Here is a 22,288-nt window from a genome sequence, read left to right as displayed (position 1 = left end):
ATTAGAATCTAAAAGACTTGAGAATTTTCCTTATTGGGTAATGTTATGATTCTTGGGAGGCACTACTGAGATTCAGAACGGGTAATGTTGAATTTTTCTTTTAATTTTGTTCTCATTTACAGCCTGGGAGGCCAAATGACCGAGGAATCATAACGTTATCCTGCTTCCTAACCTTCTACGTAGCTTAAAGAATCCGAAGGAAACCACAGACAATTACAAGGCCCCCAAATACTTAAAAAAAGTGTAGTTCTGTCCATGCTAAGCTCGAATTGTTTAAGATTTTTATTAGTATCTATTTTAACTACAAAATAAATGAATTCTTTCGAATTTATATAATTAAAATAATATATTTTAAATTTTACAAAAATTTAAGCTACATTGTTATAAATATCTTAAATCTCAATGTAAATTTTTTGTATGACTTTCGTAATCACCTAGTTTAGATACGTCAATTACCAAAGAAATTTTGTACAAATTTCCAATTTGTTCCTAATACAGCCTAACAAGATTCAAAGGGCAGCAAGGGAGAGACGGCATGTATTCAGAGAGAAAAGAGAGGAATAGAGAGAAACCAGAGAAAGAACTCCAAATTCATCCAGAGAACCCCATGCTTTAGATTATTCCTAATTTATGCCTGGTTGAAACGTGGCTTACAGTGCAGAAATTGATCATAGGCTCAAATTACAAACCTTGGGACTCGCAATCAAGTTGAATCTGTAAACGAACGGTACATCATCAATCTAAAGAAATTACAGAAAGCATGTCAACATGTGGATAGACTCCAACTGCAGCAACTGCCCGTATAAAGCTTACACAAACAAACTTGGCACGACTGTTTCATTTTTACACCAATTGTCTGGATTTCCAACTGTTTAAAGTGTAATGTACAAGGACTCCGCATAAAAAGGAAGCAAGTAAGAGACCAAAACCTCCCATACAAATTGCAAGATGATACCCGTAGCTACCACATGGTGATTGTTAAACAGAGAACCAAGAAATGGAAGGATTTTATCTCTGGGATCAACGAGGCAATACTGTGTGTTGCTAAGGAACTGGTCGCCTAAACTATTAGATCCTGAACTTTCTGGAGCTGGAGATAACTGACCTGCTGATGGACTTTCAGAACTTTCCCCAATATCCTTGCCGGGATCGTTTCGATCCCCTTTTTCATCACTCTTTTCACTAGGACTTCCACCACCACCATCCTTGGAGATTCCACGTACTAAGTCTGGACGGGCTTCTACACCAACACGTCTCAGGTGTAGCTGCCACATTGAAGGAAATCTTCTTTAAAACCAAAAAATTAAAACTAGGGCTACAGCCATGAATTCCCATCTATTTCAGTGAAATATCCCATCCTATTTACCTGAAGATGCAAGTTGACTTCATCCGGACGTGAAAGAAATGGAAAATCTCCTCCAGTTTTCAAGTAAGCCCGCCTCGCCCCAGGATACCTCTCACTAAGTTGATCTTTGAGCTGTTGAGGAATTGCACAGTAGTCATTTGTCTGAGTAGGAAGAGTACGCAACCATGTCAAGAAAATTAGTAGAGGCATAAGCAAAACTTCACATATTCATTACCAAAGCTAAAAGATAAATTGGCCACCTACAGTAGATTAGCTGGGAGAACAGGAACATCTGATTGATGTAAATTATTTAAAGGATCAGCCATCAAATAAAGCAAATGCTACAAAACATTCTGAATCAAGCAGACATATGAAATCATGTTCTATTAATGCTAATAGTTTCATAACATCTTGAAAAACCAAAAAACTGTGTATATCTTGTAATTTACTCGGTTATTAAGGTATTCAAATTCCACTGTTACATTTTTGTAAAAGAAAACGTTTAAGTCCATGGCATCATGTGCATGGAGTAAATACTTGAATCAACAAAATTTTTGCAAGATTTTTGGAAGAACAGATGTGAAAGTCAATCTAAGAATTTGTAGATCCAACGCAATTAACTGAAGCAGTTAACTGTCCTATCAGGTAATAAATGGGGAATTAAATCTACCAATTTTGTCAGTATTCACGAAACAGAAACACCAATAAATAAATAGAATGCAGCTTCATACAAATCTTAATCATGGTTAACTTCCAATAGAACAAATTTGCATTTTCCACAAATACTAACTTTCCCATTCTAAGAGAAACGGAAACATTAACCTCAGATGTTATTTTTCATTTTCCAGAGATTAAAGCAAATTGTTGGCATGCCTAATGAAAAACTTGCTGAAAAACCAATTCTAAATGTTACAAACAGTAAAAAGAAAGGTGTGAGCAGAGGGGTGGGAATCATAAGACCTGTCTACCATTCATTTTTACACTAGAGACTTCCAGCAAGACTACGTGACAGAAAACTACAGAAAAAACCTCATGTTAGTCTTTTTACCTCCCCTTCATTAACAAAAACTTTTCATTGTGGATAAATTCTTAATCACACGTCAATAAGTATCAGAAAAACTTACATCCATTATAGTGATAAATGAATCTGAAAGTAGAAGAGGTCCAACAGAAGCCGCATCAACTGTCAAACTCAGCCTGGAGGCTAAATCTTCTCTCGAAAGTGTTTCAACCTGAAGTGATAATTGAACAAAAAGATCAACTGAAGCCATAGCTTCATATTCCAAATAACAACAATCAGAGAATGACTGGGATATAAGAAACGTAATGGTCCATGAAAAAGAAATGTGCTTGTTTTCCTTGCTTTTTCCATAAAGAATAATAGATAGCAGTAAGCCGGAAAACATATGGGAATGTCAAAATAAAAAAGGAAGGTCAATGAACCCCATCAATCAAACTGACCTCAGAACCAGGTCAAATAAATATATAATGACTCAATAATTTGGTTAGCTTTCAGAAATTACCAAAATTTTCAACCATGTTAATGGATGTTTAAATTTTAAATAAATCACAGTGTGAGTCACTTATATGGCCCTAATATCAGTTGTTGCCTAAAACTGTTGTCACTTAGCGATGTAATTCATTGTATTATTATTATCATTATTTTTTGAAATAAAAATTATATAATTCGTTCTATTATTATCCAGAAAATTGCAATGCAGCATAATAAATTAGTATAATGTTTGATACATTAGTTTTAGGAATTTACCTGAGAAACAACAAAGTCAACAGAATCAGCAATAAAAGGTTCATGTGGGCCATCACGAATTCCAGTGAAGACATATCGTTTCAGCAAAAAAGAGGGCGTCCAACTAACACTGTGTAACACATTCCAGTGGGAACAAGTTAGTTTCTTGAGGATGTTATGAATTTATAGAGCAAAAACACAAAAGAAATTCTTGAAACTGGCAAATGCTAATAGCTGCAAATGAGAGATTATATTCAAACAGGTGTAGCAGCTGAAACATTTCCTCTCAAAACTCACAATGACCTTTAATATCCATATCTAGAATTAACTACAATTAAAGGCTTTCGAACTGGTTTCAGAAAGAATCATACTCCTTTTAGACAAAGAGAAAATACAATCATAGGCAAAAGCAAGATCTGAAAATTGCAACAATTGGCCATTCACAGTACGTCATTAATGAGCATTAGCAAGAAAGATGACAGCATACACGGGAGCCCATGGCATGGCAGCAGCAAAAGTGCGTGTGTCCAAATATGTATTAGATAAAACCAATGATCTGACCCGTCTTGGTCGACGCAGAGCAAAGAGCTGTGCAAGGAATCCTCCAAGGGATGTACCATAAAGATGTATCTGTTAGAAGTATCTTAATCAGTTCAGAGGATGAAACACTTTTTAACAAAAAGCAACAGCTGCAAAAGCCAGGTTGAACATTTCATTGGTAGAAAAGAAAGCCAGCTTAAACATCTGAATTTAGAAGATCATATATCTATGCCAACACATTATTGCATGACTTAGAGATCTATCTACAATAAGGCATTCGTGCTTAAATGTTAGATTGCATCCCAGAAAGAAATGTTTACACCATCTTTTCCTTTTATAGCCAGCTCCAGACAGAAACTTCATCCTTAATTTTAATATTGAATATTTGAGGACAAATTGAAAAATAAATTATTTTTCAAAGAATATAGACTTGCAAAACAAATATAATGATTTTCCTAGACCAACATGAGTATAAGAAGTCTTACAGATCCATATCAGGAACAAGAAACTACCTGAAGCTGATTGTATCTAATAAAAATGGCTGCAGCATTTAATCAAGAGTTCCTGAATTCTTTGACATAGATGTGATATAAATTAAACTGTAAGCGGATAATAGGGAAGTCACATAGGCCATAGAGTATTAAACCTGAAACACCCCCCCCCCCCCCCCCCAAAAAAAATAATAATAAAAAGAACCATCAACAGCATGAATGCAAGGCTGATGCTATCATAGAATTATAATGTATTGGCTTTTTGATGATCGAAAATGCTTACGCCCATTTCGGCCAAAGGAAAGTCATATAGCGTTTGGATAACCATAAAAATTGCTAAATCCTCAGGAGCTTTTAGCCCAAGAAAAAAAGTTCCTAAGACCAACACTTTCTGAAAAGCTTTAAGCAAAGTTATTTTAGCCCATTTGACCATTATTTTCAATTTCTATGACCCTTATCAAAATAATAAATTACAACCCTAGCACTACCTCTCATTTAATAACATTAACCATTTTTTATAACAAACGTGATGTCATACAAAAATTTTCAGTATCTCAAAACAATAAAATTTTAGTGATAAATAATTTCCGCTTTTATGCTGGTAAAATTTATTTGAAATTATTTTTGAGTATTTTTGACATAAAATATACTTAGCTAATTTTTAACTGAAAGATAAACCTTTTTTTCCAATAGAAAGGGTTTAACTAATTGCCCTTTTTTAACCTTTTACAAGATTTCAGTTCAAAGCTCCTCATCTTCTAAGCACTTATAGCTCTTATAAGTTTGTAAGACATTGAAAAAAGTATCAAAACATTCTTCAAGCTTAAAGCACCATGAGCTTAAAGTTCTTCACAAGCAAGTCACGTTTGACTTAAAGCAACCAAAAGAAGCCAATACAAACACCATAAACTCCTGAAAGTTTTGGCTCTATGTCTGCTCTCAGTGAACTTCAAGCATACATAATGACCCAATTTAAAGTTATCATAATTAATCACCAGTAAATCATTAGATGCCCAGAGAGTAGTTTTCGTTCTCTCCTTATGTCCTCAGGTGAATACCTGAACCCAGCCTGTGAAATCCTGTGATCAGCTACCAGAAAAGCTACATAGTCTAGAGAAATAAAATAAAGTACAAGGCTATTACTATTTTAATGCCATAAGTAGAGCTCTTATTACAACTTAGTCCTAATTTTGTTATTACAATCATGTCTTTGAACTACCAAAAAACTTTCAAATTCATGACCTTTTAGCATTTTTTGGAACCTATTGTAACAAGAAATATCAAAATTTTGTCCAGTGTAACAGATATGATTTTTTCCAGTCTAACAGGTATGTTAATTTAGTACCAACATGGAAGTATTTGAAAGTTCAATGTAAACGACTTGTTTATCAAAAAATGCAATGAAACTAAATAGTCAATGTGAAAAAACGATCAAGAGTAAAGAAAGTCTTAGGAGAATCACAATAGGGAAAGATAACATATAATTAAATGAATGAGATCTTACGTGATGAACATCAATAGCATCCAGGAACTTTTCAAATGCTTGAATCCACTCATGATGGTTCCAAACACGCGGAATATCAACAGAAATCACCCGGTAACCCTGAAAATTTTCCAAGCACTATATTATGGAACCTAGAAGAAAGCAATGTGAAAACTTAAAGGGTGGGAGTGCCTTCCACTAATGAGAGTGGAGACAGCAGTAGAGAAAGAAGCACCAACAGAAAAGTAGTCTATATCAGGACCAACAACAAATTAAAATTTGCAAAACAGGGGCAGCTAAGACTAAAAACATGCATCCTGGTTTTCCCACACCTATATTCTTGCAAGCTTCTAAAATCTTAAAACCATGTCACTCAGAGGTATATTTTTTAAAAAAAGAATCACTGAGAGGTACACACAGTAAGCTCGCTGAGAAAGAAAAAACTTCAAAAAAATTTCCAATTAATTTATACATTTTGGGAGTTGTTAGACAAAAAACAATCAATCAACACCACAAATACAGTATCCTTGTTGAAAATGAACTAAAAAGTTAACCAGAAATCAGCATAAGTCGACTTGTAGAAACAGGAATTCATTTCACTGTTAAAAAACCTGTTTATTGCTTGATGCAAATAGCTGGAGAAACCAAGAAAAACTATTTTATATATAGTGTGTATGGAGAAGCAAAAGGGGTCAGTGATTATAAAGGGGTAAAATTCTGTCATATTTAATTATTGCACAAGTTACAATTTCACTCTCTTGTAGATTATTAGAATTTTCAAATTTTTTACTTTTTGCGAAAATTCATACTGGTGGTTTGGTTTTTTGACATTTACATAAACTAATTAATTTTATAAGCTATTATCTTATTGTTTTTCTGTTGTTCTTCCATTTTTTATTCCTTTAATTTTGAACTTTTAGATGCTCGTGTTTAGAAGTACAAATGTGTGCACTTATCCTTTAAACTATCAGTTTTATATAAAATAACAAAAAACCATATCATAGTAAATAAATTGTCATTAAAAAACTACAAGGTTTAAATTGAAATAAGGTCAAACTGCAAAACTAAAATTGTACATTACCTTTGAATATCTTAATCTAATTCAAAATAGTTAATTTCTCAGCTTATTCTTAAATATATTGTTTTGATTATTTTTGTGCCAAATGGGTTCCTATCATGCCGTAGTTGGTTTCATTCGGTAACTTTATGCTTAGGCTGGTTCGTGTTAAAAGATGTGTGAAAAATGCTAGCCTAGCAGGTAAAAACTTCCTTCTTTATAATATTAACATAAAAAAGGAAATATTTATTTATGCACAAATTATAAGAATTCTAAGGCATGTAACACAAGCAAAACAATATTTGACAAATATGATCTTCACAGGATGGACCTGAATCTATAGGGAAAAGAGTAATATTACACATAAAATATGATCTTCACAATATGGACGTGATCCTATAAGGGAAAAGAATAGTTTTACATGTGCATGTCTTTAGAAAATGCAATTATAGATTTATATGATAGTATAGCCAAACGCTCCACCTCAAGTAAACTCACTAATTGTTTCTGTCAATTGCCACAAATCATTTCTCTATAAAAAATGTATAAGAGAATGTTGATCAATTGCAAGTTCTTTCAACAAAGACGAAAGATTTCTTCAATTATGATTATTGCAACTCCACAAATAAACAACAGGAAGTCAAAACTATTTTTGCTCACCAGTAGGAATAATAACTCTGCTTTTACAGCTCAGCTCAAACATTGGAAGAAGTGAAATCAGGCATCAGAATCCAACTCCCACCAAGCACCAACATCCTCCGTTTGTCCATGATCAGCATTGGCCCCATTAAAAATACCACTAAGATTTTGATCCTCATTATCATCATCAAATTCATTATCTAAACAATGCACTTTTTTCTCCACTTCTGGATTGTATTTCCACTCCAGCCTTTTCAAAACATCACGATCCTTCCAGCGCCCAACAACTGAAACTGCCTCCTTCTGAGCCTTTCCCATCAGGATTTCTCTCCAAGAAAATGCAGTATCTGCAATCCTTTTTAAAGCCCCATCATTGACATCCCCCACAACAACTGTCTTCACACACCTCAACTTGGCCTCTTTTAGAACACCCACAAAATCTGAATCATCAGACACAAGCACCAAGCAGTCTGCTCTCCTCTTGTCCATCACATCCGCCATGTGATCCCTTAATGCAACATCTGCCGCCTGTGGCTTAGCAGAAACGGTTCTAATCCAGAACCCTGCCCTTTTCAATTCATCCCCTAAACAATAACCAACTTTGGGAGTCAGAATGTCCCTCGATACATTCTTATACTTCTCCATCTTCATTGAATACTTGGCCACCAACTGCACCCTCCGCTTCCCTCTTGCAGATTCTATTTGATTCATCCTCTTCTGGTGTTCTCGCTCATGAATTTGCTTAAAATGATTTATAAATTTCTCATTTGTATAAAATCTCCTCCCACAAATGCGACACAAGTATGGTTCAACTGGCTTAATCACACCATTATTTTCCAATTGATTCAATAGTCTTCTATCTTTTCTTTGCTCCCTAACAACTTGCGGCACATAACTAAAAGTCTGAGGATTAGCATAGGCAACCATGTGCCTTACAACCCCAAACGAAGATGAAGCTCTTTTGAGCTTAACAGCAGCATCATAAGGAGAAAATGAACTTGGAGGCTTGTTATCCAAATCCCAAAAAATTGCAACATTGTTCTTTGTAGTTTTTGGTGCTAAAGCTGGAGTTGGGTTTAAAGACTTAGGACCCAGTTCTGATTCTATATGAAAATATCTATACAAAACAACAACTGGGCTCACAGTTTTTGCTTGTATTGTGCACAAAATAGGGTGCCGAAATTTCGGAAACATACCTACACCTTGAGGTACCTATGAATTGTCAAAGAAATGATCGACAAAGCAATATTTAGGAAAGAAATGCATGAACAGAGATGGACAGATTAATAACCTAGAAAAAATCTCCTTTATTCATGAAGATAGAAAGAGAGGTGTCCTATCAAACCCATACTATGAAGATCATATTTATCAAATGTGTAACCAACTACAGCTTCCCAGAAAAGATTCGACCATAAAACATTGATGCCAAAATGTCAGCTTCCCAATGATTTCTTCTAAAAGCCAAAAAGGAGAAACATAAAGAATAAGTATTATGTACACAATATATACATCAATAAAACAAACCAAAGCAAACCCCACTTTATACCTTCATGGACAATGACATTATCTGCTTGTAGTAGACATCTGCTGTCCCTGCTGTTCCAGGGAGACAAATGAGTGGAGGAACAACTTTTGGACCAAAATCATAGTATCTCCACTGCTTTGTGCCAATCTGTTACAGAAGGAAAACATCTAAGTTCCATGGAGGACTCATCATAAGTTAATAAAAGCTTTAAACTCATTTAAATTAGAAAACCACAAATAAAATATTACCCTATTATACAATTTGTCCTAGAGCCATCTGGTCTCCTCTTTTTTTATTACTCAGTTGGACTTACTCATGAAATATATTCTTTTCCAGAAATCAATGCTATGCTTGTCCTAATCAATTTCCATAAAGCTGTTGATATGATTTCTTTCATTCAGCACCCCAATTGCGTTGTCATTTTATTTGAGTCCTGATAGTAGAGTTTGGTCTTTCGAATCCTTGACCATTTTTACCCATAAGTCCTTCTTTGTCTTCTCAACTCATAAATCTTCTATGCACAATGATGTTTTTACCATTTGGTTTTGGAAGTTCTCTCTCCCCGGAAGTTAAGTATTTTTTTTCTTTGAACTCCAATTTTGCGTAGGCTAAACACTAATTATTTGCTACAAGCTTGTTGGTTGAATGATGCCTAGTCCCAGGGGTGTGTGCAATGTTTCGCAAGGCTATTGAGTCTCATAATCTCGAGAACTTGGATCTGTTTATTTAATATTTTGGAGTTTCTTGGGTTTCTCTTTCTCATTTTAACGGGTTTCTTCACTCTGCTCCATGGTCTTGGCACGAAAGCATCTGTTGGATGGGGCTCCCATTGCTATGTTGTGGATGATTTAGTTTGGAGAGGAATGCCAAGATTTTTATAGATCAATTTTCTCCATTTCTGATTTCCTTGGGGTAGGTTATCTATTGTGGTATCTCTCTGAGCCAAGGCCAATGGACACTTCAAATATTATTCTTTGTCTATTTACGTAGAGATTGTTTGCCCATCCTTTATTGAATTTTGTTGGTTTCTCTCCTTTTCTATTTCTTTTTATTTTCTTTTTGGAGGATATCTACTCTTCCTTTCTTGCATTCCCCTTTTCCCATATAATATTTTTTTTTTCTGTAAAAAGAAGTTCAATTTTGTGCTTCAAGAAATGGCATCAACTTAGCAATGGAAATAAACCAAAACAAATTTTGGAAACTTTGATAACACCTTCTCTGTTATACTAATGATCTGATGATGCATCAAATTTTGGAAACTTTGGTAACACCTTTTCTGTTATACTAATAATGCTTTTTGATTTTTAAAACTGTCAAAAAAAATTGCAGTGTACTTTCCTCAACAATTCTATAGCAGAGATTTAAGTGAACTGAAAAATCCAATTACTGGACAGAGTATTTTGCCAATGACTAGGGCGGCACTGAAAGATAAAAGATGATATGACAAAAGTTCTTGGTAAAGAGAATCTATAATATCAACATCAATAATCAAGTTCAAAAGACAAACTAAAATAGAATTCACATGCAGCTGCTGCAGCCCATGATGAACCCAGTTCCAAAGTCCAAAGTTAAAAAAATAATCAGTTAACGATAAGGGAAAATATGAATGTCTATAAAGAATCTGATACTATAATTAATAAAACTAGAAAGTATTTCCACCATCACTTCAAGCTAATCACCATTAAGATGATCTATGAGAATTGAGCCCACAAAATCCATGATGACCCCTGGCCAGAAGCCTAAGATAACCAAAAGCAAAGGGCAGTCTCCCGTTACGGTATTCGCATTTCAAACTGGATCAAATGATAGCCAGCTACATAAGGTAGCTAGAGAAGTTTTAAAAACAAAATAACTCTTGTTATAGAAAGAAATGCTAACTAAAACTAAGAAAAACACAGTAACGAGAGTAAGTTAAGGAGTAGAGTCCAAAATCAGTCAAATATAAAACACAAAAGCAGATCAAATATTTGCAGAAGTCCAATAACGAAACATATCAAACACCGAAAAACATTATGAAAGCAAAAGAGCTGTCTCCAACATCAATAAACAAAAAAAAATGCAAAATTGCAAGTATATAATAGTTAAGGAAGAGAAAAAGAACCAAGACAGACAAAACATGATAAAAAATAAATAAAGAGAATTTACAAAGAAAAAGAGGAGGTAAAGAGATAAACGCACAGGGATCTTGTGGAGAGGGACCTGAGACTTGAAGTAGATGTAATCTCCGGGCGCCGAGAAGACGCCTTTCATTGCCGATGTATATTCTTCCACATCCGATTAAGATTGATGATCAACAATCTTTTCTATCGACAACCAAAAGCTGTACCTCCATTCTCTTTATTCTCATTTCTTAATTTTCCAAATAACACGTGGTTAACAGAAGTGACCGAACCGCTATGTCAACCGCACGTCAGCTTTAGATACCAATATGCCCAAAACATACCAGATTAGAATGCGAATTCTATCAAAATCTATTAATTTGAAATAATAAAACGAATTAAAAAAAAAAACGAAACAGGCAAAAATAGAAGTGATTCTTTGTTTGCAAAATCAGAGGTTTCGCAGTCATGGAAAAGAAGAGCTGAGTATTTACCTCCGAAGCAGCCTTCCTAATCTAGATCCAACGCGAGCGACGACAAGCTCGAGACGAAGAGGAGATCGTCGTGATACGGAGAGCGGCGTTGGCAGCGAGGGAGGAAATAAGAAGGAAAAGTAAGAGCTGATACCGGTTTTCTCGTTTGGGGAGAGAGTGAAGCGGCTACCGGTTGAACAACAAGAGAATGAAGACGACGATAGGTAGGAGGAGAAGGATTTATAGGGCTTTTCCTTGGGGAAGCAGATGAAGGTGAGATCGGGTGTGGAAATGAGCAGTGAAGAGAGGATACTTCCGGCTCTGATAACAGAGAGAAGGAAATAAAATTTTATTCAGCCCTGCAGTTGGGAGGCTTAGGAGATGAAAAGAAGGAAGCAAAAAAATTCTAGGGATTGGGTTGAGCAGGAGAAGTTGGTATTTTTTACGGTAGTAGTTTTTTCTTTTACCACTCACCGAAAGTTAAATGCGAAATGCGATGTTGCCGAGGCTGTAAGAAATAACAAATTGAAATAATGTTTAATTATTATTTTAATTGTGAAACATGTGATTTTTTCCACTTAATTACCAGTTTTTTAAAAAAAAAATGAAAAATGATAGTGGAAAAATCATTATTAAGGATCTGCGATCTGTCAGTTACATTTTTTTCCATGTTTAAAAAATAAATTAAATATATTAGACTCTGTCGGTTTAATTTTAAAGTAAAAATTAAATATATATAAAACTAAATGTATACACGTTAATATTCAATTTTTTAAAAAAAAATAAATTGTCTGAATTTTTTCCATTCAATTTTTAAATTCAAAATATAAAACCAACAAACAAAAATTGATTGGTGACATATTCGAAACCAATTAAAACAAAATAAACCAATTGATTGATTAATAAATTGCTTCAGTCAAATTAATTTATTCAATTTTAATTTTAACCGATTATTGTATATCTCTAATTACTATAATATCTCATTCTTCTTCATGAGAATCCTGATTACAAATCTTAGTTAATTAAAACGTATTTATAATCATTTACATTCTTTGTAAATTTTTTTAAAAAAATTAGTTTTACATGTGCGTATGCGAGATCTTAATATTTAAATAATTATGATTTTAATAAATTTTATTGACGAGACAAACAAATATCTTAATTGACGTTAAAATTTATATATTAAAAACTTAAAATTCACAAATTTTATATGATGAACAATTATTACGTACTTATATTATTTATTATTCTTTTACGCTATTATATTATACATAGGTACTTTAAGATATTGTAAGCTAAACTACAATAAAAGCCACAAAATAGGTATTATATATATATATATAATTTTATTTTACTTAACCAAACAAAATAAGAAAAACGTTTAATTATGCTAGTTAAAGTTAATAGAAGTTTGTGTTATAGTTAAAAAGGTAAGGTTGAAATTACACTTCACATTTCGAAACATACGTATTGTCCTATTAACATTTAGGGCTTACTTCATGGTATTATGCTCAGATTTATGACTGCACTTAGCCATCGATATATGTCATAACCTTGAAAACATAACCCATCTAATAGTAGGTCTGCCACTTTTGAACGTAATTATCATGTTTGATTCCTCGTAGTTTCCCCCAACATTGAATTATACCAAGATATTATGCAAAGGATTTTTAAAATTAATGTCTCCATCTTTTTTCACATAGATCCTTCCATTACTCATTTCTATTCCACCTTGATAAAAAATAATTCATGCCTGCCGTGTAAAAATAACACCACTAAAAATTTGATGACTCAAATCATGTATTGATGAGGTGCTAAACATACCACCGATACCATTTGTATACTGCGTTGTTAGAGATGAACCCACTAAATGGCAAGAGAACAGTAACCATACACATGCAAGGGCTAGCCTAAATCTAAACTTTATGCACGTGATTAGACCACTTTTAACATTTTTATCAAACATGAATTTTACATAAATAATTTACCTTTTTTCCCTACGTTCCCCATTATGATAAAAATTTGATGAACAAAAAGCCAAAGGCTATTTATAAAACAATCATTCCTTTCCTCAGGTCAAGAAAGAGGGGAATTCATAACCTCCGTGAAACAGGAAGAACCATAGCGTGAGAGAAAGAAAGAGAAGAATTTCGGAGAAACATGAAGGAACAAAGCATAATCACCACTGATTAGCTCAATTTTTTGTTTCTTAGTTTCTACTTTTCTGTGGCTTGGTTATGGCACCCAAAGAAAAAAAAATCTGAAGAAAAATTATTTCAAACTGCGCATAGCATGGACACAACATCATATGGCAATGTAACGTATAAATCATTCCCATAAGTTACTGGCGACATTAAAGAAAAGCTAGGTAGGTAATCAGAAGTAAATTGCATCCTAAAAATAATTGAAAAAAAAGGTAACTTGAAACAAAAACGTTTTTCCCTCAGCCTTCACATGCCACAAAACTAGCCGCTTGGTTATCTAACAATTATGCAGCATCCTAAACTTCCAGTAATGAGAATTTGACTATGCGACCAGAGTGCTTGCTGTTGTTGACTCGCTGCATGGGAGGAACCAGCAATTTAGTTAGACAACTAATTCAACTCAATCCCAAACCAACAGTAATGTACATCAACCTCTGATGCACAGAACAAACAAGAGTGTGTCTGACATGTAAGAAATTCAAACAAGCATGCAGAGAGTATTAGATGAACAAGGAGACGCTCCTAATCCATAAATAGGGTATATTTTTCATGCGTTTCAAGGAAAATCTAGATGATTTATTCACAAGTATCATTATTCAACAAAAACCCAGATAAAAGCATATCAGTAGAGAGACCAATAGACAAACTTTTCTTTCTTTTTATGCTGATAAATGGAATACCAACATCAGATGCTCGTGAACCCAGCAAACTTGTACCACTCAACAGACATACGACAGTAAGTGGACCAAATTCCACATGACATACAGAACTCTCTATTTCTCGTCATTCCATTATAATGATTCACTAGTCAACAACCATGTCATGTTACTCCACAAGTTCCTTTCTTGGCTTCAATTTGGTGCATTCATACTTTAACTTTGGCTTCAATGAAGTATGTAAAAGAAGAGCTCTGGACTCCTATGAATAATGTCTGTCTTTCAGCCCTTCCCTGCTTCCAACTTGGTTGGAAACCATGTTGGCTCGAGTTGCACCGAACTTTTTCTATACTAAAGCAATGCTAGAAAAATGAACAACAGAAGCATGTACTCATTTTCGTTCCTTCCTCTGGGGAAAGGACTCAGTTTCATTTTTAGTGAGATCAAAAAGGTATTCGCCACGACTCCTAATCTAAAGATATACATCTGGAGGAAAAATAAACCTTTAGAGGTACAAAATAATGGAAAAAAGAACATTAAGCTATTCTGAATGTTGAAAACGAATCCCCTGACTTCAATACCAGAAACAATTCACACTAAACCGTTAGCACACACATTCATATAACTACAATCAACACCTAAATTACCACTCGGCTAAAGCACAAAACTAGAAAGATTACACCTAGTTATAGCTAAACTAAGGTTATCATTCCATTTTTTTCATTATGAAGTCAGGGGACAAAATGCAAAAGATGCTATCTCATGATCACCATCCAGTTGACAGGACAAAACTACAAAGATTTCATCTGGTAAATGCTTCTTCTACAAGGACATCACAGCAAACTTTCAAGTCTAATAAGAAAGCAATCAAAGCATCAAATTCCATTACTAAATTATAGTCATAGTACCCTAGCAAGAACTAGTTCCCAAAAGCCTAAACATATAAGCAAAAAAATGCAAAATCATAGTTGCTTACAAATTCAACAAACAATAATTGCAATTATCTGGAACTTCCACTATTAATTATCAACCCACATCAAATGACAATTCATTCAATATCTAACTCTTAGAAATTAACTTAACATTGGAAAAGTAAACTCACTATTTCCAGACAGGAGGAAGCTTCTTAGCCTTCTTGTAGTAGCGAGCAAGACGGTGAATCCTGCTCTCTACGAGAATCAACCTGAACTTGGAATCTTTGTCCTTTCTGTTCCTCTCCAAATGCTTCCTAATAGCTACAGCCTTCTTAATCAAATGGTAAAGATCCTCTGGAATCTCCGGTGCAAGCCCTGAATATAACCGGCCACCAAAAACAAAACCGTGATTCAATAACCAATGTAGTTAAATAAATTTACTAGCGAAATTAAAAACTAAACCTCTAAAACAGCGGACATAAATGCATGTAGCATATATACAGATTAAGATGTACCTTGAGCTTTGAGAATGCGGAGGATCTTGCTTCCGGTTACGCTCTTGACCTGAGCGATACCGTGAGAATCACGAAGGATGACACCGATCTGTGATGGGGTCAGGCCCTTCTTTGCAAACTTGCAAATACTGTCTTCCACCTAAATCAGCCCAAAGGATTTTAATGCATGTAAAATATAGTGAACGAAAAGAGAGATAAAAGCGTCGTCCGATTGTTTTAGATAATTACATCTTGAGCAGATGTCTTAAGCCAGCTGGGTGGAGTTCGCTTGTAGGGCAATGCAGAGGCGGAAATACCCTTGCTGAAAAAAAAAACGAAAACAGAAAATTAACAAGTTATAACAGAAGGGTTGGAGAGGCGAGAAAACCATAGAACGAGAGAGGGACTAACCCTCGACTGTGCATGCGACCCATGGCGGCTGGCGATGGAGATGCGGGTGCGTGCCAACACTACTTTGGAAACTTCCGGTGAAAGAACCCTAATTTTAAGGTTGGGGATTATATAGGAACGAGAGAGGAGGTTTCAGTTGCAGAACCCTAGTTTTCCCAGGTGAAACGGCGCGTTTAAGATGTTAGCTTTGGGCCTTATTTTCGATTCCTTAAACTTCTGTGGGCTTCAAAGACAGACCCGGTCCAAAGGAAGGAGACCCAAAGTAGAAATTATGCTTAAGAATTTCAATATTACTGAAAATTAAGAATTTTTTATTTTATAATATAGTTAATTTATAATACTTTATTCAATAAAACTGAGTACTTAATTAATTAGTGTTAATAATTGCATTAAAATTTAAAAATTTTAGACGAAAAAAATAGTGATTGTTAGTGATTAGAATAAATAGAGAACTTTAAAAAAAATAAAAAGGGATATGGAATATGGGCCCGTCAACGACAATTTACATGTATAATACTATTACACCTAATCATTTGAAAGTAAAATAAAAAGCCCTCATGTTATATAAATATATATATATGTATATATAAGTAAATTATACAAAAATACCATGTACTTTCTTTTATTGTCTCAAATTAAGACTTTATATTTTTAAAAACCTAAACCTTTTAATTATTCAAACTAAATTTTACTAATTAATTTTAATATAAAACTCACAAGAAAATATTATCATATTTTTGGCTCAATTGAAAATGTTATGAAAAAATAACAGTTATTGCTTTTTTTTCATTTTATTTTATTTTTTACAATGTTTTTAAAGATACTTAAACTTTTCTTTTTGCTCCATTTTACATGCTCAAATTTTTATTTGAAATATTTATTTTATTTTATTTTTTTCAACTAGATGCTCAATCTTTTTAATATGAGTAATTAGTTAGTATTTATGATTTTATTTAACTAAGTGCTTTATACTTGGGCTTTTAAAGTTTAAATTTGTTGATCAAAATTAAGTTTATTTAAAGAAAATAAAAAAGGAAACTCATGGCAGGCCTCTCTTCTCAGTGAGTCTATCCACTGATTCAAATCCCACTTTCCAAGGACCCAACATCAGCACGGTCCACGGACAGAATGATGGATCGTCAAATGTCAATTTTGCTACCTCAAACGACGCCGTATTATCCACACAAAAAAAAAAGCCGCTGCGTTGTAAAAGCCACAAACTCTTAACGACATCGTTTCAACGTGAACTCCCTTCAAAAATCAAAATCCAAGACACGGCAAAGCGAACCACCCCATTTCCACCAGAGAAGGCAGGTTTTATCGACAGATATCAGACCCGAATTCGAATACGAACCCGGAGAAGATGGGAAAGGATCTGAGCGATGATCAAGTATCCTCCATGAGAGAGGCATTCAATCTCTTCGACACAGACAATGATGGCAAGATCGCCCCTTCCGAGCTCGGGATCCTAATGCGGTCACTTGGGGGCAACCCGACCCAGGCCCAACTCAAGTCTATCGTCGCCGATGAGAAGCTCACGGCGCCGTTTGACTTTCCTCGGTTCCTCGATCTAATGGCGAAGCACATGAAAGCCGAACCATTTGATCGTCAGCTTCGAGACGCCTTCAAGGTCCTCGATAAGGACAACACGGGCTTCGTCGCCGTCGCCGATCTGCGGCACATCCTCACCAGCATCGGCGAGAAGCTGGAGCCCAAGGAGTTCGATGAATGGATCCGGGAGGTGGATGTCGGGCCAGACGGCAAGATCCGCTACGAGGATTTCATTGCCAGGATGGTCGCCAAATGAGATGGTTAAACATTTGTCCTTTTGTTATTATTTTGGTTTTGCTTCTTTGGAAGTCAGGTTCGATTGTTTTCTTTTCCTTTCCTCTTTATATTTTAGAGGCAATCGGGGGTTAGGGCTTGTTTGGGTTTTGCTGTGATGGATTTGGTATTGCTGAAGTAATGCTAACTTTTGTTATTAGAGATGCTATATTATTGTTTGTTGCTTCTGGTAATTGTGTGTTTGTAAAGTGTATGGAGGCTACTTGCTGTATTTGCCTGATTATTATTGTTCCAGCTGAGAAGTTTAAACAGAAACTAATATGATTTGAATTCATTGTTGTTCTGATTAGGTGCCCAGATCTTTAATTCTATTATTAATTTCATGCTCAAAATATTGTATCCATCTTCATGCTTTTTTTATGATTTCCAGGCACAGATTGAGAGAATGCTGTGGAATTATCGATTTATTACTTTAATCTCTTGAGCATTGTTATATTAATCTTATGGAATCAGCGACAAGAGGAATAGAAGATCTTATGGTACATAGCCAAAAGCCTTTAGATATTGTGATGGCTTTAGATTTTCTAGTAGTCTTCAACGGAGCTTCTCAATGAAATTGCTGTTTCAGGGAAGAGTTTTTGGCGCACTGAGAATAGACTACTTGTTAAACTTGGGTATTATTGATTTAAGATCTCTGGTTTCCAATAATGCTCCATTTACTATTTAATCATGGGGATCTTTTGTGGGGTGTGAAAATCTTTCAGCGGTATTATGCACATGCTCTTTGATATTTACAGGTGTTATATCTAGTCTCATGGGTATTAATGGTGCTCAGAACAAGAAGCACTCTTTTGCTTGTTTTTTTTTTTCTTAACTCTTTAGATATTATACCAGAAACATTGCTAGCAGATACTGACCCTTGGCACCAATTAAGGTTGAAAGTTGACTTGGGCAGCCTTATTAATGCTAATGTTTTCTTGGGCTACTGCTGTGCTTTTAAGATTGATTATGGAAATGGCAAACCGGTTCAGAGAATATTTGTGGGTGATGATTTTGCTGGTGAGTTCTAGCTTGCGCCAGTTGGTAAAGTCATGGCAATTGGGCTGGTTGTGAAGCTGTTTTCTTGTTGGTAAGAAGTGTCTTTGCTTTAAAGGAAAGTTGGATTATTTAGGAAGAGATTAATCATCTTGGAGAACTTTTTTGGACTGTCAAAGGGGTTTTATCTTCTCATGTTGATTCTTTTTCCTTGATATGGAAATCATCTAGTTTCTAGTCAATTAAGGTTTTCCACAAGAGAAGTTACTTTATATAGCGGCTACTTGCTGATCTCACATTATCTTCCCATTAATTAATGTATACCATTTGCAGAACATAATTTCTCACTTCTTTTTGTTTTTTAAGAAGAAAAGCTTTTAATCAAGTGTAATAATGAAAAAACTTGGTGCAACCCCGGATTGTGGAGAAGTCCTGGCCTTATATAGATGCTGCAAATGGAGTTTAGGGAGAAGTCAAGCAAGCTAAATGTAAGGGCCTTCAAATTTAATATAATACTTCTGAAATAATTTTTTATTTATTTAATTATTAACTTAAAATAAATAATTATTTTATTTTATTTTTATTTAAGTAAAATTTTAAGATAAAATGAATTAGGGATTGAGATTGAAAATAATTTTAAGAAAAATATGTGAAAATTTGAGTTCGAAAAATATTTTTTTAAAAAAATGGAAATAAGGAGTCAAAATGTAAAAAGAGAAAGTTCGGCCACAAGACTGCCCAGTCACCAGTTTGACGAACTAGAGCACACCGCATAACAAGACACGCTGATAACGGTGACATGTGCGAGGCTACACAAACGATCTGTGTGTCTTGCAATCGGACAGCCCAAGATCGATCCCACGCACATGGACAGTCCGGATTTGTTTCTCCCTTAGGCACAATCGAACAGTCGAGATCAATCGCGATGAACAGTACAAATTCGTTTCTTCCTTAAACGCGATCGAACAGATGAGATTGACCGTGATAGACAGTCCAAATCAACGCATGATTGGTATAAATACTTCGTGTCACACGGGAGCCCAAACTCTAGCCGCCATCCCCTATCGGAGAAGAAGAACCAGACGTCGGAGAAGGAGGCCTACCGCCGCTGCACCGAAGCCACTACCGGTCGCAAAAAAAGTTAAAAATTCTCCATACCTGCTCGGAATCGAATTCTGAGCACCCATATGGCCAAATCAAAGCAAGAATGATGGCAAGTGAGTCGAAAACTGCGAGTAAAATCCAACTAAACCATCGCGGCCAAACCCCTAAAATACTTCTGATGAACCCCTTCCCGCTTCTCGTTTCATGCGATTTTCTGATCATTGTGTTTACCGTCCTTTTCAGTGCATGTTAACCGGAAAAAAAAAAAAAATCTCAATCGTGAATGAGGACCAGCGGAGCCGCCGCACTCGGAGGTCCTTCCCTGCTGGTAGGTTCAATTTTTGTAATTTTTTGGCCAACCAAATTCTCATAACATGTTTTTCTGCAGAGATACATACAAAATCGGATAGGCCAAGGCGAACCGCCGCCGTAGGCGCCAAAAATCAGCATCGAAGCACGGTGCAGCCACCGTGTCAAAACCTCAAAATTGGTCGGAAATGATTTTGGACACTGATTTTAGATTTTTGGGTTATTTTTAGGTACGTAACGAGTGTTTTGAATTCTGTATAAAATTTCAGGGAACCCGGTACTCGTTAGGAGACGTAATAGACAACTCGATGTCTTAAAATACCGATCCGGATAAGGATCTCTCACCTTATTGTTTGTTACGGTAAATTAAGATTTAACGATGTATAATTTCATATTTTTATGTAAAATTAAAAAACTCTAAAAATAATTACATGTTAATAGTGGAGCCGGAACTAATTAGTTTACAATTGTCTTGATTTCCTGTTTATTTTTCTATACTGTTCTACTTACTTGATTTTCGTATAGTGCATGTTTTTAATTTATAGTTTAATGGTTTTATTAACTTATCTGGTTATTTTAGTTATATACTATCAGTATGAATATAATTTAATTGATCTATGAATATGATATGAGATATTAGTATGCGTTTATTAGTTGTTTGTTGACGAAAATTTATACGTGAAATACTTACTAGTTACTTAGAGAAAGGGAAGACGGACCAGGTACATAGGGAACTCTACCGTGACGGGGCTGAAAAGTCCCTTACTGAAAATGTTTGATAGATATAGTTCACCCTCATATCGGACGAGGTATTGAAGCAATGAAATATTTGACATCCATTACCGAATAGGGTATGGGGATGACTTGTTAATTGTAAAATTGAATATTAGATTTATGAGTAGGGAGGACATCCCTATAGAACACCAATGGTACTAGTAAGCAGGTAAGAAAGGAAATATATTGTCTCTTGTCCTCTTATGTGTAAAAGTGAAAAGTGGTATGGATATGAATTTTCATATATTGTTTTTGGAAAACTCATTACGGTGAGTATCAAACAAATGTCTTCAAATTTAAATATATTTAAATAAAGTAAGGACTTCATTATTTATTTTTATTTATTTATTAATTTTTAGTTTTCTGTATTTGTGATTAGTGTGATATTCTTACTGAGTTAGTATAGCTCACTATTTTATTAATAATTTCAGATTAAGATGACTTGAATGCAGATTCCGATCAGTAAGAGGGTTGTGAGTAGTTCACTACCGGACTCCCTTCAAGTGCTAGTAAAGGTTGTCTTATAATACTTTTGTATTTATTTATTTTTTATTCTTTAATTACTGTTTGTCTTTCAAAATGAACATTCTCTTAATCCTATTGAGCATTTTAAATTATTGTGTAAGAAACATAAACAATAATTTTATTAATCGCTTTCGCATTTAATTTTATGAATTTATTTTCATTTAAGTTCAGGACTTTTAAATTTAATGAATTTTTAGTTTAGGTAATTAAAAATTGAGAAATTAAAAAAAAAAAAACAAAATAAGTGTTACAATATTTAACTTAAAACATTTATATTTGACTTTAAAAAAAAATATAAATTTTCATCTAACCGAATGAAAATTAGTAAAAAATATTTAATTATGTTGTATTCTTTCATCTAAATATAGTATGAACTGAAGAAAAATCTTGGGTGTCTTTTCTCCGTTTGAAGGAAAAGTGAGGCACAATAACTTATTATACAATAATTTTTTAAAAATATATATTTATTTAAACTTCCAATATCCGCTTTTGTAGAAGTAGGGATGTACTATGACGACTAAAGGACCACCCGTGTATTAATTAGACTATTGTCCTTCATGTTTGAGACATTTCCTCAATCTTTTTATTATAATATGAAAAAATTTATATGATAAGTTAACGTCTTGTGACAAGATATATAGTGTTTAATAATATTAAATAAGAGTATTTGTTTATAAA

At 34.4% G+C, this 22,288-nt stretch overlaps 3 protein-coding genes across 8 annotated transcripts; 1 reads left to right on the top strand and 2 right to left on the bottom strand.

Moving 5' to 3' along the window:
- Window positions 1-590: 590 nt before the first annotated feature.
- Window positions 591-11,860, bottom strand: LOC110817488 (alpha/beta-Hydrolases superfamily protein). Of its 6 annotated transcripts, none has more exons than XM_022046039.2 (9): window positions 11,421-11,832; window positions 11,006-11,241; window positions 8,849-8,974; window positions 5,628-5,726; window positions 3,580-3,722; window positions 3,114-3,222; window positions 2,470-2,577; window positions 1,367-1,477; window positions 591-1,265 (listed from the first exon to the last, which is right to left on the bottom strand). In XM_022046039.2, exons 2-9 carry the CDS (start codon window positions 11,075-11,077, stop codon window positions 873-875), a joined length of 1,161 nt encoding a protein of 386 aa, XP_021901731.1. In that variant the 5' UTR covers window positions 11,078-11,241; window positions 11,421-11,832; the 3' UTR covers window positions 591-872. The 6 variants fall into 6 exon arrangements, 3 of the variants coding, with proteins under 3 accessions (XP_021901731.1, XP_021901730.1, XP_021901729.1); XM_022046038.2 differs by having other exon boundaries at window positions 1,367-1,507; window positions 11,027-11,241; window positions 11,421-11,831; XM_022046037.2 differs by having other exon boundaries at window positions 1,367-1,507; window positions 11,421-11,829.
- Window positions 11,861-13,660: 1,800 nt separating this feature from the next.
- On the bottom strand, window positions 13,661-16,237 carry LOC110817614 (small ribosomal subunit protein uS15-like). Its single transcript, XM_022046235.2, has 5 exons — window positions 16,079-16,237; window positions 15,917-15,989; window positions 15,689-15,827; window positions 15,362-15,548; window positions 13,661-13,959 (listed from the first exon to the last, which is right to left on the bottom strand). The coding sequence occupies exons 1-5, from the start codon at window positions 16,099-16,101 to the stop codon at window positions 13,926-13,928; spliced, it is 456 nt and encodes a 151-aa protein (XP_021901927.1). The 5' UTR covers window positions 16,102-16,237; the 3' UTR covers window positions 13,661-13,925.
- Window positions 16,238-17,326: 1,089 nt separating this feature from the next.
- LOC110817620 (putative calcium-binding protein CML13) lies at window positions 17,327-19,194 on the top strand. Its single transcript, XM_022046242.2, has 2 exons — window positions 17,327-17,889; window positions 18,294-19,194. The coding sequence occupies exon 1, from the start codon at window positions 17,442-17,444 to the stop codon at window positions 17,883-17,885; it is 444 nt and encodes a 147-aa protein (XP_021901934.1). The 5' UTR covers window positions 17,327-17,441; the 3' UTR covers window positions 17,886-17,889; window positions 18,294-19,194.
- The last annotated feature ends 3,094 nt before the right edge of the window (window positions 19,195-22,288 follow it).

Source organism: Carica papaya, chromosome 4, assembly GCF_054855325.1.
Source record: "Carica papaya isolate Zhongbai chromosome 4, ASM5485532v1, whole genome shotgun sequence".
Lineage (NCBI taxonomy): Eukaryota > Viridiplantae > Streptophyta > Magnoliopsida > Brassicales > Caricaceae > Carica > Carica papaya.
This window is presented reverse-complemented; position numbering and strand designations above follow the sequence as displayed.